We start from the raw sequence: 16,433 nt of genomic DNA, 5'->3' as shown, positions 1-16,433 counted from the left end.
TCATTCCCCAGTATTTCCCCTTTCCTACTACTTTGTAATGTCTTCTCTGTTATATTTCAAACTAATGGGAGGGAGTGAAGGAGGGAAAGAGGAAGCATTGGGGACTGAAATGGTGCAAATTAAATTCCACACATGTATGTTATGTCAAAATGAACCCCAATATTACTTAGGACTATAATACTCTAAAAAATATTTAAAAATTATACAGACATAGATTTGTTTCCTGGCTTTCTGTTCTATGCAATAGTGTATTTGTCTATCCTTCTGCCAGGGCACTATTTTGTTTGATTAGAGTAGCAATATGATAGATGTTGATATCTTAGAAGAAATATCATTCTCTTTATCCTTTTTCAAGGGTAATATGGCTGAGTCCTTTTTTTAAAATATTGTTTTTAGTTTTTTTAAATATTGTTTTTAGTTGTAGTTGGACACAATACCTTTATTTTATTTATTTATTTTTATGTAATGCTGAGGATTGAACCCAGCATCTTGAACATGCTAGGCAAGCACTCTACCACTGAGCCACAGCCCCAGCCCCACTGAACTCCTATTCATTTTAGAATCAGCTTATCACATTTAAAATAACCTGGTGGAAATTTGCTTACCTTACATTAAATCTACAGATCAATTCAGGGAAAATTTAACATCTTTACAATGTTGAGCATTTCAATCCTTAACATATATGTTATCTACCCTTATATTTATATTTTCTTTAAAACTTCTTAATAAAATTTAAAATTTTCTCCATAAAAGTCTTCAACTTATTTCTAGATTTATATCTGGGTGTTTCATATTTTTTATGTTATTTTACATAGTAGCTTTGTTTAATTTTTTCATTTCTGTTTGTTCATGGTATATTAAGATAAAATTTATTTTGAGTATTGATTTTTCTTAGCAACCAGTAAAAATTTAATAATAAATTATCTGTACATTACATTAAAATTTCCTCTGGCAATTATTTTCTACAAATAATGACAGTTTAATTTCTTCTTTTCCAATCTTTCTTTTTTTCTCTCTCTCTTTTAACCATGCTGGTTAGGGAATCTAGTTTAATGTTTAGTTTAATGTTTAATAGCAGGCATCCTTATTTTATTCCTGTTCTCAAACGAAAGGTTTAAGGTTTTCATCTTGGTTATAATTCATGCTGTAGATTTTTGTGGAGATACCATTTATTATATTAAGAAAATTCTATTCCTAATGTTCTAAGACAGTTTTTTTTCTTTTTTTATGGATGGATGCTAAATTTTATGTTTTTTGCACATCTGTTAAGATTATTTTTTCTTCTTTAATCTATTATTTTAGTAGATTACATTAACTACTCCTTTGTAATTCTTGAGATAAAAACATTGACCATAAAATATTAACTTTTTATTTTATTTTTACATATGACTAGGTTCAGTTTGCTAATATTTTGTTTATACTATTAGCCTAATAAAGATAGTTGGGAAATACTTCCTAGTTTTTTGTGCTGAGTCTATATAAGATTAGAACAATTTTTATTTTGTGTGTGGTATGTGTGCGTGTGTATGCAATATTTGACAGATTTGCCAGTAAAGCTATTTGAACATGAATTTCTCTTTGTAGAAAATTTGACTACTGATTTGTTTTGGTTTTGGTACTGGGGATTGAACCCAGAGGCACTTTAACTACTGAGCCACATCCCCAGTCCTTTCCTGGTCTCTTTGGATTACTTAGGGCCTCAGTAAGTTGCTGAGACTGGCTTTGAACTCACAATCCTCCAGCCTCAGCCTCCTGAGCCACTAGGATTACAAGTATGAGGCACAGCCTGATTCCTTGTTTTAATCATTAGGAAAACTATTCAAGTTATCTATTCTTAAATTAGTACTGATAATTTTTCTAAGAACTAGTCCACTTTCTTTAAGTTTCCAAATGTATTGGGATAAAGTTATCTATAATATTTTCTTCTTTTTTAAACTGTTTCTTCTATTTATAGTAATGCTTCTTTTACATTTCTGCTATTATTTTTGCTTTCCTCTTTTTTCCTTCATCGCTCTCCCTTGTCAGTAGCAGTGACTCAGAGCTTAAGTCTCTTGGGTATCCTCACAGTCCTTTCAAAATCAGACTTCTTTACAGATGATTAGCAGGTCTGAGATCTGACTATGTTATGTGCTTGGGGGCAAATGAGTTTTAGAAGGAATCAGGTGGAACTTCTCTTTCATTCTTAGCATTACACTATGAGTATCATAATTACCAGTTAAGGAAACTCAGTTTCCATGGAGGTTAGTATGCCAAATCAAAGCTACATAGCTGAAAAATAGGAAGCCCAAATTCTAGCATTCTGTGGTGTTTTCCACTATGATTTCATGGCTACCAACTAGGCATCTAAAGATTTAAATTAATTCTGACATTAACTACTAAGGGTTAGGGTATCTAATATTAGGGTGTCATAAGCAGTGCGCCTGGGCTTCATTTTAGTCTCCTAGAAAACTGGCTACAGCTTCTTAAACCTGACAGAAGAGCGCCACTCACTGGTAACCTCATCACATTGCAATTTGAAACCAAAATGTCAATGGTAAGCAAAAGACCAGTGAAAATACAGTATACTTGTATGGAAACATCACAATACACCCCGTAAATATATACGATTATTTGCCAATTAAAAATAAAACTTTAAGAAGGGCTAGTAAGGAAGTTATTAACTGATTTTTAATAGCTTTCCAAGTACTGTTCCAGGAACTATGTTAAGTGTTTTGTAGCCATTCTCATTTGATTCTTAGAACAATCCACAGGGCCTAACATATTTACTAACTGGACTGTTACCAAAATAGTTGACTGATTCCTGACTTAGATTAGGAAGATTAGAACTATAAGGACAGCATATCTTTAAGATATAGAAGTCTGAGAATAAGACATGAATTCTTTAATATACAAGAAGGGAACTCATAAATTCCACTTAAAATGTTTCTCTTTCAGTTTGGTATCATGTCATATTTACAAATTTGATCGTTTCAGTTAACATATTGGATTCCACTCTTGGTTTCTCTACTTATTTACCTATGATTTAGTAGCAGTGTGATGAAACAAGAGAGGTAAATTAAAATGCAGGGTGACTACCTAGGCTTTGAAACAGCAATGCCTTCTTTCTGTTTCTGTGACTTTGGGTAAATTACATAACCTTTCTGAGCCTCCACTTCCTCATCTGTAAAATGAGTGTAAAAATAATAGTTATTTCATTGTGTTGACTCGGGGATAATAAAAACTCAGTATGTAAATGATTAGAATAGTGTTACCAATGTGCTACATGAATGTTTGCAATTGATTTTTCATCAGATTTAGAATATATTCTCTCCTTTGGCTTTCTACATGCTGTGCCTCTGCCCTCCAACTGCCTCACTTCTTTCTCTAGCTCCACCTTTTCCCTTACAATATTGCAGCCAAAATGGCCTTTCTTTTTTAATTCCTGAAACTTCCATTCAATATTTCTTATTGGTTCTTTTTAGTTATAAATAATATTAGGATTCACTGACATAATTATAAAAGCATAGAATATAATTTATTCTAATTCAGTCCCCAGTACTTCCTCTTTCCTTTCTTTCCCCTCCTCCCTCCCCTATGATCTCATCCCTCTACAGATTTTTCTGCTATTTATAGTTGTTTTTTTAATTAGTGTCTTATGGATATACATGATGGCATGACGGCAAGATTCTCTGTGGTATATTGGCAAGGATGTGGGGAAAAAGGTCTACTCATACATTTTTGGTGGGACAGCAAACTAATCATCTTCAAAACTTAACTCATTTGTTTTATTATCTTTCTTTCATTTTTCTTTCCCTTCCCCACTCATCCAATACTAGTATTAGGCATATACAGGACAATAATAAGTATTCATCAAATGAACACAGGGAATGAATGAATAATCAGGGGGAAATCACTCTCACGACAGTTATTTGTACAATTTGTTTATTTTTGCTATGTTTTATTCAGTGTTTTTTGCTTCTGTGACTAAAAAACCTGACAAGAACAATTTTAAGAAAGAAAAGTTAATTTGGGGGCTCACAGTTTCAGAGGTCTGTCCCCAGATAGCTGGCTCCATTCCTTGTGGCCTGGGATGAAGCAGAACATCATGGTGTAAGTGTGCAGCTGGGAAAGCAACTGGGGACATGGCATCAAGAGAGCTCCACTCAAAAGCACACCCCCAGGGTCCCACCTCCTTTGGCCACACCCTACCCACCTACAGTTACCAGTTAATCCCTATCAGGGGATTAACACACTGATGAGGTTAAGGATCTCATAGCCTCATCATTTCACCTCTAAACCCTCTTGCATTGTGTCACACATGACCTTTGTGGGGACACCTTATATCTAAATCATAACATGCCATCAAAGTTTACATGTGCTTACTTTGTAGTGAATATGTACCAGTATCATCAGTATTATCCCTTCCTTTATCTGAGAAACAGACTGCTTCTTCCATACGTGGACATTAGTGGGGACTGTTAAATCCTTACAGGATTTGGGTCTCAACACATTGACTTAGCTAAAATCAGATATGCAATCCCCTAATTCTTCATGCCTAGTTAACTAGCCTCTATTCAATCAACCTCTTTAAAAAGACAGGCAACTCCAAGGGACAGACACAGAAGTCAGAAAGAATGGTTCAACATGTGGGGTTTCTTTTTTTCTATTTGGTGGCTGGAATCCAGGGTATGGCCCACGCTAGGAAAGCATTCTACTACTGGGCTGCATCCTGTCCCTTTTTATTTTATTTACTTTTTGAGATGCTGGGAATTAAACCTAGGATCTCTCACTTGTTAGGCAAGCACTGTACCACTGAGCTACATCCCCAAACCCCTTTTGAGACAGGGTCTAAGAGTTAGTGTCAGGTCCTGTGTATTGCAAAATAAGATCCTCCAGAGTTCTAAAGATTACCCATGGTATTTTAACTCCTCAATCCCCTCCCCATGCACATATTCAACTAGCTGTTGTAATTCATAATGGTGATTCCCTGCATTTTATATACAAGAATTTCAGAAGTAGCCAAAAACCGGTTTTGTACCTCAGTGCAAGACCCTCCCCAAGGTCATTAAGACAAAATTTTCTTTGGAGAGTTGCTCAATTGCTAGAAAATTTTCATCTTGCTTCCTAACTAGGGGATCAGAGGATATGCCTCACTTTGATTAAAGCTTAAGAGACCTAAATTGTGTTATCTGCAGTCTCTGGTGCCCAAAGGTCTGTATCAAATACATATCAGAAAGTAGCTACCTAATAAAGAAGTGTCTACTTGAAAATCCTACAAAGCGAGTTTATGAAGGCAAAGGTAGTATATTTCTCAGACAACTGCCTGTACATTTTTTAAAAATTTATTTAGTTATAGGTGAACACACAGTATATTTATTTTTATGTGGTGCTGAGGATCGAACCCAGTGCCTCACACATACGAGGCAAGCACTTTCCCACTGAGCTACAGCCCCAGTCCACCTGTACATTTTAAACTGAACTTTTCCAGCTCCAAGGCCAATAAAACCTTGGTGTAGCAAATCCTCTGCTACGTGAAACTCACTAAAGGAATAGTCAAAAGTGGACATTAGGAAAATTGCATTATCTTTCTATCTTGTGCATCAGAATCACATGGAAGGCTTGTTAAAAAACAAGAGTACAGGATGCTACCCCTAGAGTTTCTGGTTCAGAAGATCTGGAGTGGGGATGATACTTAGAAAGCTCAGTTCTTTTCCCCAATGCCCATACAGTAACAAGGACAAGATTTTAAGTAAAGGGAAGAAGTAGTTTTATTGCTTTGCTAGCAAAGGAGAAACAGGAAATTCCCTTCCCACAGGATTTGATTCTATCAGGGGAAATGGTGGGCTTTTAATGAGGGGATACAAAGGCTACACCTCAGGTCTAACTCATAATTGCAGACTTGAGAGCCATTTCTCAGTCCCACTGATGCCAGCCCTGAAATCTGGAATCTTTAATTCTTATGGTCATGAGCAGAACACACAACTTCAGCCTAGGACAGGAAGAAAGTTATCTTGCTTTCCTATGGTTAGCAAAGGGGAGAGGGAGAGGAGTGGGGGAAAGTATCAGTTTAAAAATAAATCACAGTGGCAGAGTAGCAAGGGTTAGCCAAAGCATGAAGTGGACTGGTTACAGGGCTAAGAATTTTCATCTCTAAAAAGTTCTTGATGAGGTGAATCTGTAGGTCCAGGACCACATTGTGAGAGATATTGGCCTATATTACAAAAATACCAGGCAGGCATCCTCAGATATCAGGCTGCCTCTCCACCTTGGTGGAAGAAGGGTAGGGTGAAAGGAGAAAAAAATACAGAAATAAAATCTTAAAACAAATTTATTTCTTGCTCACAAAAAATTGAATTGGGTGGGAAAGATGGGGGAGTTAATGAAAAGAAAAACTAATTCTCACAATCATTCAAAGTCCAAACTAACAATCTTTGCCATCTTCAAATGGCTTCCAATCTAGTTATCTTGAGTATGCCCATCTAAAGAGCAGATGGTAGGAAAAGGAGGACCACACAAGAAATTTTAACAGGACTCACCTAGATTCCTACTGTCCAGAACTTAGTTACATAGTCTCCACATAGATGCATGGCCCTGAATGGGGTAAATGTGGTCCCTTGCTGGGCAGCCATATCTAAGTAATCTCAAAAATAAGTAAACATTTTTGACAGACATCTAGTAGTCTCTGCCAGCAAACCCTTTTTCCATTGCAGGCTTCCAGCCTTAAGCAAGCCTGAGCTCAGATTTAAAGGAAATGGGTACTTAACTACATAGACATCTTAATTACTAAAATGAATGCATGCAACTAAAATAAGAAAGGGCTGGCCACAATGGCGCATGCCTGTAATTCCAGAAGCTCAGGAGGTCGAAGGCAGGAGGATTTTAAGTTCAATGCCAGCCTCAGCAATTTAGCAAGACTGTCTCAAAATAAAACATAAAAAGGGCTGGGGATGTGGCTCAATGGTTAAGAGCCTCTGGGTTCAATACCCAGTACTAAAAAAATAGAAAAGAAAAGAAAGGACCTACTGATTAAATAATTGGAAAAATAACACAACTTATAAAATCCCCACCTCAACATTCCATGCAGGTTAGGGAGAAGAAGCTGAGATAGTCTACAGGAAAAGGTATGAGAAAAAGTTCCGTTTTTTAATTCTACTGGGTTCCTTTCTCAACATGCTTTTTGGAGATTAAGTCTAAACACTTTGTACTTTCATTATTCAAGCATATGATAAAACTGTTTTTCAAGGATGACAGCTTGCTAGTATTAAGAATATCTTCAAAATTTTACTGCAACTCCAAAAATCAGAATATCCCACACAACAGCAAACACTTTGCATTTTAAGGTGATTATTTTTAATACAGGTGTACTCATTCACCTACGCTTGTTACACAGTGAAATTCTGCCTATGGCATCTCATCATTGAAAAACTGGAGTCAAGAAAAACAAATTCCTTTATATTTTAGTTATACCTGTTTTAAGACTATCCAAAAGAGAGGAATATATGATGCTATTTAACAAAATAAAAAAAGAAGAAAAATACCCTTCATGGTCTTTCATTCATTTCATCAATTAGAACACACAAAGCAGCATCTTTCTCTATAATCTGGTCCCTTCTATGAACTGAATTTTCTCTTTGTTGTTCATTTTGTCCAGTACAATTATTGCTATCATCAGCATCCATTGGCTCAGTTTTTACTCTCATTCCTGCTTCAGAATGAGGTAAATCATCAGGCAAGGAAGCCAAACAATTTTGAATCATCTCAATTACTCGTTCCAGGTGCTTCTGAAACCTCTCAGCTGTTTCAAGCCGTTGACGTTTCTGGACCTCCATCATGACTCTCAAGGTCTCTCTTGCTTGGTGGGGTCGATATTCATTTATAAGATGATGCACATGTACAAATAGCAGTTTAAGATCTTCTAGCTTCTCTTCCCGTTTTATACTCCCAGGGCTCCTTATCAAGATATCTAAAAGGTCCAAGAAATTAATAAGGATAGACATATTGAGTTTTCTCAGTTCCTTCTTGTGATCAAACTGCATAGGATGAAGGCGTTCAATGCCCTGACTTTCCAAAGGGCGGATGATAAGGTCATCACACTGGAACTGGTTGCCAAACATCATATAACTGTCTTTAATTGGAGGAGGTGGCTTGGGAGCTAAGCCCTCCTGAATATTTTCATCTGTATATTCCTTGATGTACTGCATTGGAGGTGGTGGAAGTGCACTCACTTGTTGTGGTTCACCCATTGTGAAAGATCAAGAACCTACAGAAACAGACCAAAGATTTAGAATAGAGCTACAAATCAAATCTGTCAATACATTAATGAATGTAGAATAATATTTTTGGTACCAGGGATTGAACACAGGGGGCACTTAACCACTGAGTCACATCCTCAGCCCATTTTTTTTTAAATTTTGTATGTATTTAGTTGTTGATGGACCTTTATTTATTTGTATGTGATGCTGAGAATCGAACCCAGTGCCTCACACATGCTAGGCAAGCACGTTACCACTGAGCCACAACTGCAGCCCCCCAGCCCATTTTTTATATTTTATTTAGAGATCCAGGTCTCAGTGAGTTACTTAGGGCCTCTCTAAGTTGTTGAGGCTGGCTTTGAACCCCCGATCTTCCTGTCTCAGCTTCCCAAGCTGCTGGAATTACAGGGTGGAGGCAGAATATTTTCTTCCTTCTTCTGACTTTGGTGTGTCCTTAGTTTATTAACATTTACAATAAGCAAAGGATACTGTTTTTTTCTAATTAAGCATTATATCATCAACCATGCACACATGCTCTTTCTTTCCTTAATACTTCCATCAGCATTAAAAAATATTGTAGCATCTTTTTATCTACAAAGAAAATCTGGATTCCAAACCCCTCATTAGTTACCCTCCATTTCTCTACTCTTTTTCCATAGCTAAAGTACACATGCTGTCTTCCGTTGTTATCACAATCACTTTTGTTTTCTATTATAGATTCGATTTCCAAAAGCAATACTAATAAACAGTTTGACAAATTAACATTGCTAAATTTCAGACTCTTGATGTTATCCAAGGTTCTTGGAGTAAATGATAACCCAATTTTATATCCTACTGTACCCCACAATTTTATATGGCCACAACAACTTTCTTACTTAAATTTCAACATCAACTCAAGCTAAGTAACTTTTTAGGTCACAATAACCTCTTAATAATTTACTCGTTCCACTTTAAGGGTAGGTATACCATCTAATAAGATTCCCAAGTGCTCTTTTAGACTGATCTTATCAAATTCAAGATAAAGCATCCTCTAAGATTAAGTAGGGCAAGTAACATACTAGTAGCAGTGCTGTTCTTGGAATTTGTGGGAAACTGACCGTAACTGTGAAGCAGCTCTAGGTTTCCACCAAACCAGAGTGGAGCAGAGAATATTGCCAGAATCAAGGGTGCAATAGTCATGAACAATATGAGTTACCAACTCAATACGACTATACCAACACACAATGCATTTCTTTACCAGTACATACATCCCCCCTTTTCTCAGCTTCTCTGACCTCAACATTCATGTTTTCCTCCTATGTCCCTGGCCACCCAGTTGCTTCTGTCTCTCCTTCTCTATCCAAACTTTAATCTCTATCAAAACTCTTCTCACAGCTATCAAGATTTCAAACATTCTATTATTCCGTAGATATTAGAATATTCCCCCTGGCACATGCCTGTAATCCCAGTGACTTGGGATGCTGAGACAGGAGGATTCCAAGTTCAAGACCAGCTTCAGTAACTTAACCAGGCCCTAAGCAACTTAGTGAGACCCTGTCTCAAAAAATAAAAAGAGCTGGAGATCTGACTCAGTCATAAAGCAACTCTGGGGTCAATACCTAATACCAAAAAAAAAAAAAAAACAGATCTTAGAATTTCTCCTATGTAGTAGGCTCTGGATTTCAGTAACAGGTCCCAGTCTTCTCTTAGTTTTTCAGGGTAGTCATTCCAAATTCATAGCAGGAAGGCCTATTTCAATCCTCACAGTAAAAGCCACATCAATTATGATCACTGCATAATTCCTTTAGGTTCTTATGCCAGTACCACCCAAGAAACTATGGGGAAATTCACCTAGACAACTAATGAAAAAAGATTCACACATTTAATCTGGCAGTACCAAAATTTTAAATGCTGATATTCTTTGAATCAATAATTCCATTTTTAGAAATTAATCCCATAAAAATTCTGCTACAAGCACACAAAGACGTACACAAGGACATTTAATGCAGCATTGTCTGAATAGAGTAGAAAAATTGGAAATAATCTACTCCTTCATTGATATGATGGCTGAATAAAAATGTCTACATTACCATTAAGAAATCGTGGATAGAAGGTTGTTTATGAAAACATGTATCATTTCAACTGTTCATAATACGGTTTACTTGCAAACAGTTATAACTAACTTTTCCAACTTAATTCAGATTTACAGAAAAGCTGTATTCTAAATGTCTTGTGGGTGTGGGGGTGGGGGTGTAGAGATCCAATTCATGGCCTTTCCAAGACAGGCAAGCACTGTACACACTAAGCTACAACCCTTTTTTTTTTGGTACCAGGGATTGAACCCAGGAGCACTTAACCACTGATTCACAGTGGTTATTTTTTTTATTTTGAGACAGGTCTTACTAAGTTACTTAGTGCCTCACTAAATTGTTGAGGCTGGTCCAAACTTGCAATTCTACCGTCTCAGACCCCTGAATATATGGGATTATAGGCCAGGGCCACTGCATTCTTTATATCTTAACATTTCCACTCCCTTGCTTTACTGGTTTCTCATCTTTTTATACCCAAACACTAAAACAAGAATGTTCTCTTATAACCAGAGTACAATAACCAAAGCCACACAATTAGTGAACTGGTTCTTAAAATTTTAGGGCTGGGGTTGTAGCTCAGTGGAAAAGTGCTGCCTAACATGTGTGAGGCACTGGGTCTGCTCCTCAGCACCACATTAAAAAAATAATAATAACAACAAATAAAATAAAAGCATTCTATCCATCTACAACTACAAAAAAAAAAAAAGAATTTGGACAGCCCAAGTTTTACCACTCAAACCTTTTTAGGTTGGGAGTTCTGTGCTTCCTTACAAATGTGCATCATTGCAGTTATCATTAGAAGAGCCAAATATAAGAGGAGTACCATCATTAATGTAATCTTTACAACAATTCTTCCAATTAAAAACTATTACCAAGTTCATTTTAGAGATGAGGATCCCAAGTCTTAATGTAGGGAAGTGTTTACATCAGATCAAAAGGCCAGTAAATGGTACAATGAGAATTCTTAATCCCAGGTCCTTTCAACTCCAAAGTACAAACTCTTGTGGGGGAGGCAGGGGAGGGAACAAGGGCATGGGACTGTCTAAACCATACAAGTACTTCACATATTACTGAAATTAAGTTCCACCCTCCACCCCTAGGGTGATGCCTCAGCCTATAATCCTAGTGACTCAGGAGGCTGAAGCAGGAGGATCCGTTAAATTTGAGGAGTCTGGAGAAATTAGCCCAGGCCCTAAGCAAATTAACGAAACTGAGTCTCATAATTCAAAAAAGGTGGGGGTGAGGAAATGGTCCTGTGGTTAAGTGCTTTGGGGTCCCGTCCCCAGTACAAAAAACTTTAAAAAAAAAATAAATAACTTTTCTCTATCACCTCTTTCAGAATGAACTGTTCAAAACCTAAGGAGATGTTATTTTAGTAAAACCAGCACCAACTAGTCGGTTCTCAGACTTAGTGCTTGCTGGGGGAGTCTTCATCAAAAAAGAAAAGTACTCCAGGATCCCACCCTTGGAGATTTGATTAACTATCTACTGCGAAATGGACTCCTCGGTATGTCATTTTGTTGTTGTTGTTGTTTGCAATGGGGCGTGACCCCAGGCCAGGGATGCTCCAGCACTGGGCCACATCCCCAGTTACTTTGAGACCAGGTCTCCCCTAAATTGACCAACCTGGCCTCGAACTTGCTCCCCTCCTGCCTCCGCCTCCTGAGTTGCTGGGATTACCGGGTGCACCACCAAAGCCCAGCCCTGCAGGTCGATTTTAAAACCTCGCGGGATGAATCTGAAGGTCAGTTTGAGGCTGTACCCCTCCGCGGCCACCCCCTTTAACTCGGCTCGTTTCACAACTGCTCCCAGGAGGAGGGATGGCCATGGTCATTCTCACTGTACAGACCGTAAAAGAGGGCAAGTGACTCGCCAAGGCCACATGGCTGAGAACCAGTGGCTGGGGATCCGAGCCCGAGGCTCCCCGCCTGGATTCGGGCTCGTTGGCCCGGGGGCCGAGAGCACCTTCGCCGGGCTGCCCACCCAGAGCCTCAGAGCTGCGGGGAGGACATGCTTTCACAACACGTGAGGAAAGCGAGGCAGCGCCTCCGAGGCCGAAGTTAGCCGGGTCTGCCGGTACCCAGCCCGGCCTAGAAGAAGCGGTGGGGTTCGGAAGGAAAACAGCACGAAGACCCAAGGCCCAAACCGTTGCCGCCCACTCACCGCAGCTCTGGGTTTACTCAAGCAGCCGCCTCCGCCACCGCAGCCGAAACCTGATTTCCGGTCTCCTTCTCAGGAAGAAGGCGCTGATGCTGTCCTTTGATTGGCTGCAAGGACTGTCCTTTAATGAAGTCCTAGTCCCGCCCCAGACTGTGCCTTGCTACTGCGCCTGCGCATTGCCCTCTGCCCCGCCATCTCCGCTTCGCGTCGCCCAGCTGTGCTCTGTGTTTGGCAAGGTAGAAACCTGCCAGGTGTGGGGAGTATTTTTTTGTGCTTTCGTCAGCAAAAGTAGTATTTCCCTTTTTTTCCGCCTTTGAAATTTAGCACTTAAAATTAAGACATTCATTTGATTTATAGAAAATATAAAGACAGGTATTTTAAAAAAAAATTTAACGCTAACCCACTGTCAAAAGTAATGTTTAAAAAATGAAATTGGACTGTGTGTGAGATATATACTCATAGATATATTTATCTGACCGATCTATAGGTAGATAAATACTGGAAGTATATGTGAACCTGATTGGGAACCAGTAATATTTTCTAAATCTCTGTTTCTATTTTATTACTATTATTTTTACTGGTAGATGGACACAATGCCTTTTTTTTGTTGTTGTTGTTGTTTTTATGTGGTGTTGAGGATCGAACCCAGTGCCTCACACGTGCTAGGCAAGCTCTGTACCACAAACCTATAGCCCCAGCCCTGAATCTCCATTTCTTAACTATCCATTAACTTTTATTTTCATTTAGGAATTCAGGGATCCCTTTTATATTTCCAGCCCACAAATTATCAAGTGAAAAACAAACAAACAAGAAAACTGATGTAAATGTTTCTTTGGGGGCTTATTTTTATGAGAAGTATGTCACAAATTTCGGAATTTGTGGAAGTCAAAGCATGTTACACATAAACAATAAAATTGTTAATTCTGATAATAGTGCTCAACTATATCTCTTTAGAAATAAGATTCTTTGGTTTTATTTTTTAAAAACTTCTTATGAAGAATTCCAAGTGTAAGCAGAAGTAGAGAGTAAAGAATACTCATCACCCAACTTCAGTTATCTGCCCATCGACCTCATTTCATTTCTGTTTCAGCCTGATTTTCTAAAAGGTTAGGACAATTTTTCATATAACCATAGAATCATTCTTTTTTTAAAATAAATTAATAATTCTTCTTTATTATCAACTATCACATTTGTATTTGCATTTCAGTTATCTCAGGTTCCAAAGAAGTTCTATGTGTTTCAATTAGCTAATGTGTCTTTTAATTACCTTTGCTCTGTAGGTTCCTCCCCATCTCAATAACCACACACCCCAATCCCCCAGCCAACATCAAGTATTTTGGTAAAGAAATTTTATCCACTTTTGAGCCTGCCCCAGTCAGGCTTTTCTCTCCACTCCTGACACCTATGTGTCCTATACCACTGACTTCCAGTGGTCATTTGCAGTCCTCATTTCATTCCCAGCTGTCAGTAGCACTTGGCACATTTGCTCTAGGACTCAGTTCTCAAGCCACTTCTCAGCCAGATATAATCCAGGCCATCACATCCAAGTGATGACATGCAGGCTGTGGAACACTGTGCCCATCAGACTCCTGTATCCAAAGGTATTAGACATCTTTACCCAGTAGCATTTAACTCATTTGCAAAGGCAGAAATCTAAAGAGTTGTCTTTTCCTCTCAATATTCCACTGAAACTGGAATGAGCCTTTTGTATTACTTCAATTTAAAAACAAGTTAAGTCTCACATAGGACTAATTTTCACCACTCCCACTGCTATGATCCCAGCTCATGTCTTACTCTTCTCCAACTTCACTGGCTTTCTTTCTTTTCCAGGAAATAACAAGCACATTCCTTACTCTGGGTCACTGCATTTGCCTGGAACTCTCTTTCCATAGATATTCAAATGCCACACAGTTTAAAACTTATAAATTAAATTTATAAATTACTTAATAAGGGATTAGAGATATAGCTTAGTGACAGAGCACTTGCCTAGCAAGCATAAGGCCCTGGATTTGATCCCCAGTACTAATAAATTAATTAATTAAAACAGTTTATTTCTGGAATTTTCCATTTGCTATTTTCACACCATGATTGACCAAAGGTAATTGAAACCTTGGAAAGTGAAACCTTGGATAAGTGGGGACAAGTATATAGTCATCATTTTTAAAATGAATTCATAGCATGACTTTGATGGATATAGTCAATTTAGCCAGAGCCCCATTGAGTAAAATTGTTTTTCTCTCAGTTTTTGCTACTGTAATTACACTGTTTGATGAATATCCCTGTGTATATATGTTTTTGTAATTGTGCATTTTTTTTCTTGAGATGGAATCACTGACCCCCAAAGTGTAGTGTCTTATAGTTAGTAGCAGGATCAGGATTAGAATCTAGAACTTGACTCTTATTCCAGTGTTCTTTTCAGTAGACTGTAAATGAGTAATGGCTATAAAATCCATATCATTTGAGGGGGTATATAAACATCATATCATATGATGCATAAAAATGTTTATTTGCCTATGTTTGAAGGATCTAAACTACTATAGTTTAACAAGGAATACATCTGTAAGATTAAGAAATTCAAAAGCCCTACCTTCTAATGAAGAGATACAAAGGACAGTATGTAAACACATACGAATTTCAAATAGTGATAAGGGCTATGGTGGAAAAAATATATAGATTAATGTGATAGTGATGTGGATTGGGGTAGTTACTTTATCTAAGAGGGTAGTTAGGGAAGTCACAGTGGGGGACTTTGGAAATAGAGCATGAATAATTAATTATTAATTAATTAGTTAATCTTTCAGAGATCTTAGAAACAGCACTTTCAAAGAGCCTGAGACTGAATTAGATCTTCTTGAATTAGAGACAGCAAGGAAACCTGTATGCTCTATAACTAGTGAGAAAAAGAAAAGTAAAGGGAGGTGAGGGGACAAAACCAGACAGTGTTATATAGTAACTGGCATTTTCCTTCTTTTAGAGTCTTGGCATATCATTGTCTATCATTTATATCTAAGTGGGAATCAGAAATATTATTAGTTGTTCTTCACCCTGTTGATTGTTTTTAAAGCTAGATTTATAGAAGTGTAATTTATATATAGTAAAACTAACTTTAAATGATATGAGTCTTAAATGAGTCTTGATGAAGACATACCATGTAACCACCCCTACCAGAATTAACACATATGACATTTATATCACCTGAACAATTTTTAAATATAAATTTCATGATTTTATTTTCTATTTATGTAAAGAATAACATTGATACTTCATGAAAATTGCCTTGAATCTATAGAGTACCTTGGGTAGTAGAGACATTTTAACTATATTGATTCTTCCAATCTATGAATGGGGGATATCTTGCCATTTTTGTGTGTCTGTGTTCCCTTCAGTTTTTTCAACAGTATATTTACATTTGCATTGAGGAGACATTTCAACTCCTTGGTTAATTTTATTCTTAGGTATTTTTGTAGCTATTTTGAGTGGAATTATGTTGTTTATTTCTCTTTGAACAAGTTTATTATTTTGTGGCCTTTTGTATTCAGCTCCCTTCCTTCATGCCTAACCCCTAGTAACCATTGCTCTGATTTCTGTTTATATAATTTTGCTTTTTACAGAATGTTACATAAATGGAATCAGGCAGTATGTAGACTTTTGTGTCTTGTGTCTTTCTCTTAACCTGTTAAGTTCCAAGTGTCCAGTTCTACAAATATTGCAATAAATTAGCACAGGTGCAAAAATTACCATAAGTGATATATTTGTTGCTCAATATAAGTCCACATCTAGGATGATGTGACTGAATGGGTTAACATAATACTTTTGAGTCTCTCAAAGTTGTTGCATGTATCTGTAATTTGTTCCTTTCTAAGAGGAATATTCTGTTGTATAGATGTACCTAATTCTTTTATCCATCTACCAGCTGATGGACATTTGGATTATTTCAGTTAGGGATGATTATGAATAAAGCTGCTATAAACAT

At 37.3% G+C, this 16,433-nt stretch overlaps 1 protein-coding gene across 1 annotated transcript; it reads right to left on the bottom strand.

The window, feature by feature from the left end:
• Positions 1–7,306: 7,306 nt before the first annotated feature.
• Med7 (mediator complex subunit 7) lies at positions 7,307–12,525 on the bottom strand. Its single transcript, XM_076855731.2, has 2 exons — positions 12,464–12,525; positions 7,307–8,239 (listed from the first exon to the last, which is right to left on the bottom strand). The coding sequence occupies exon 2, from the start codon at positions 8,220–8,222 to the stop codon at positions 7,521–7,523; it is 702 nt and encodes a 233-aa protein (XP_076711846.1). The 5' UTR covers positions 8,223–8,239; positions 12,464–12,525; the 3' UTR covers positions 7,307–7,520.
• Positions 12,526–16,433: the final 3,908 nt, after the last annotated feature.

This window comes from Callospermophilus lateralis, chromosome 5 (genome assembly GCF_048772815.1).
Source record: "Callospermophilus lateralis isolate mCalLat2 chromosome 5, mCalLat2.hap1, whole genome shotgun sequence".
Lineage (NCBI taxonomy): Eukaryota > Metazoa > Chordata > Mammalia > Rodentia > Sciuridae > Callospermophilus > Callospermophilus lateralis.
This window is presented reverse-complemented; position numbering and strand designations above follow the sequence as displayed.

What these genes read in the sequence shown, in the direction of transcription:
- Med7 (XM_076855731.2), bottom strand. Translation starts at nt 8,222, where the DNA reads ATGGGTGAACCACAACAAGTGAGTGCACTTCCACCACCTCCAATGCAG.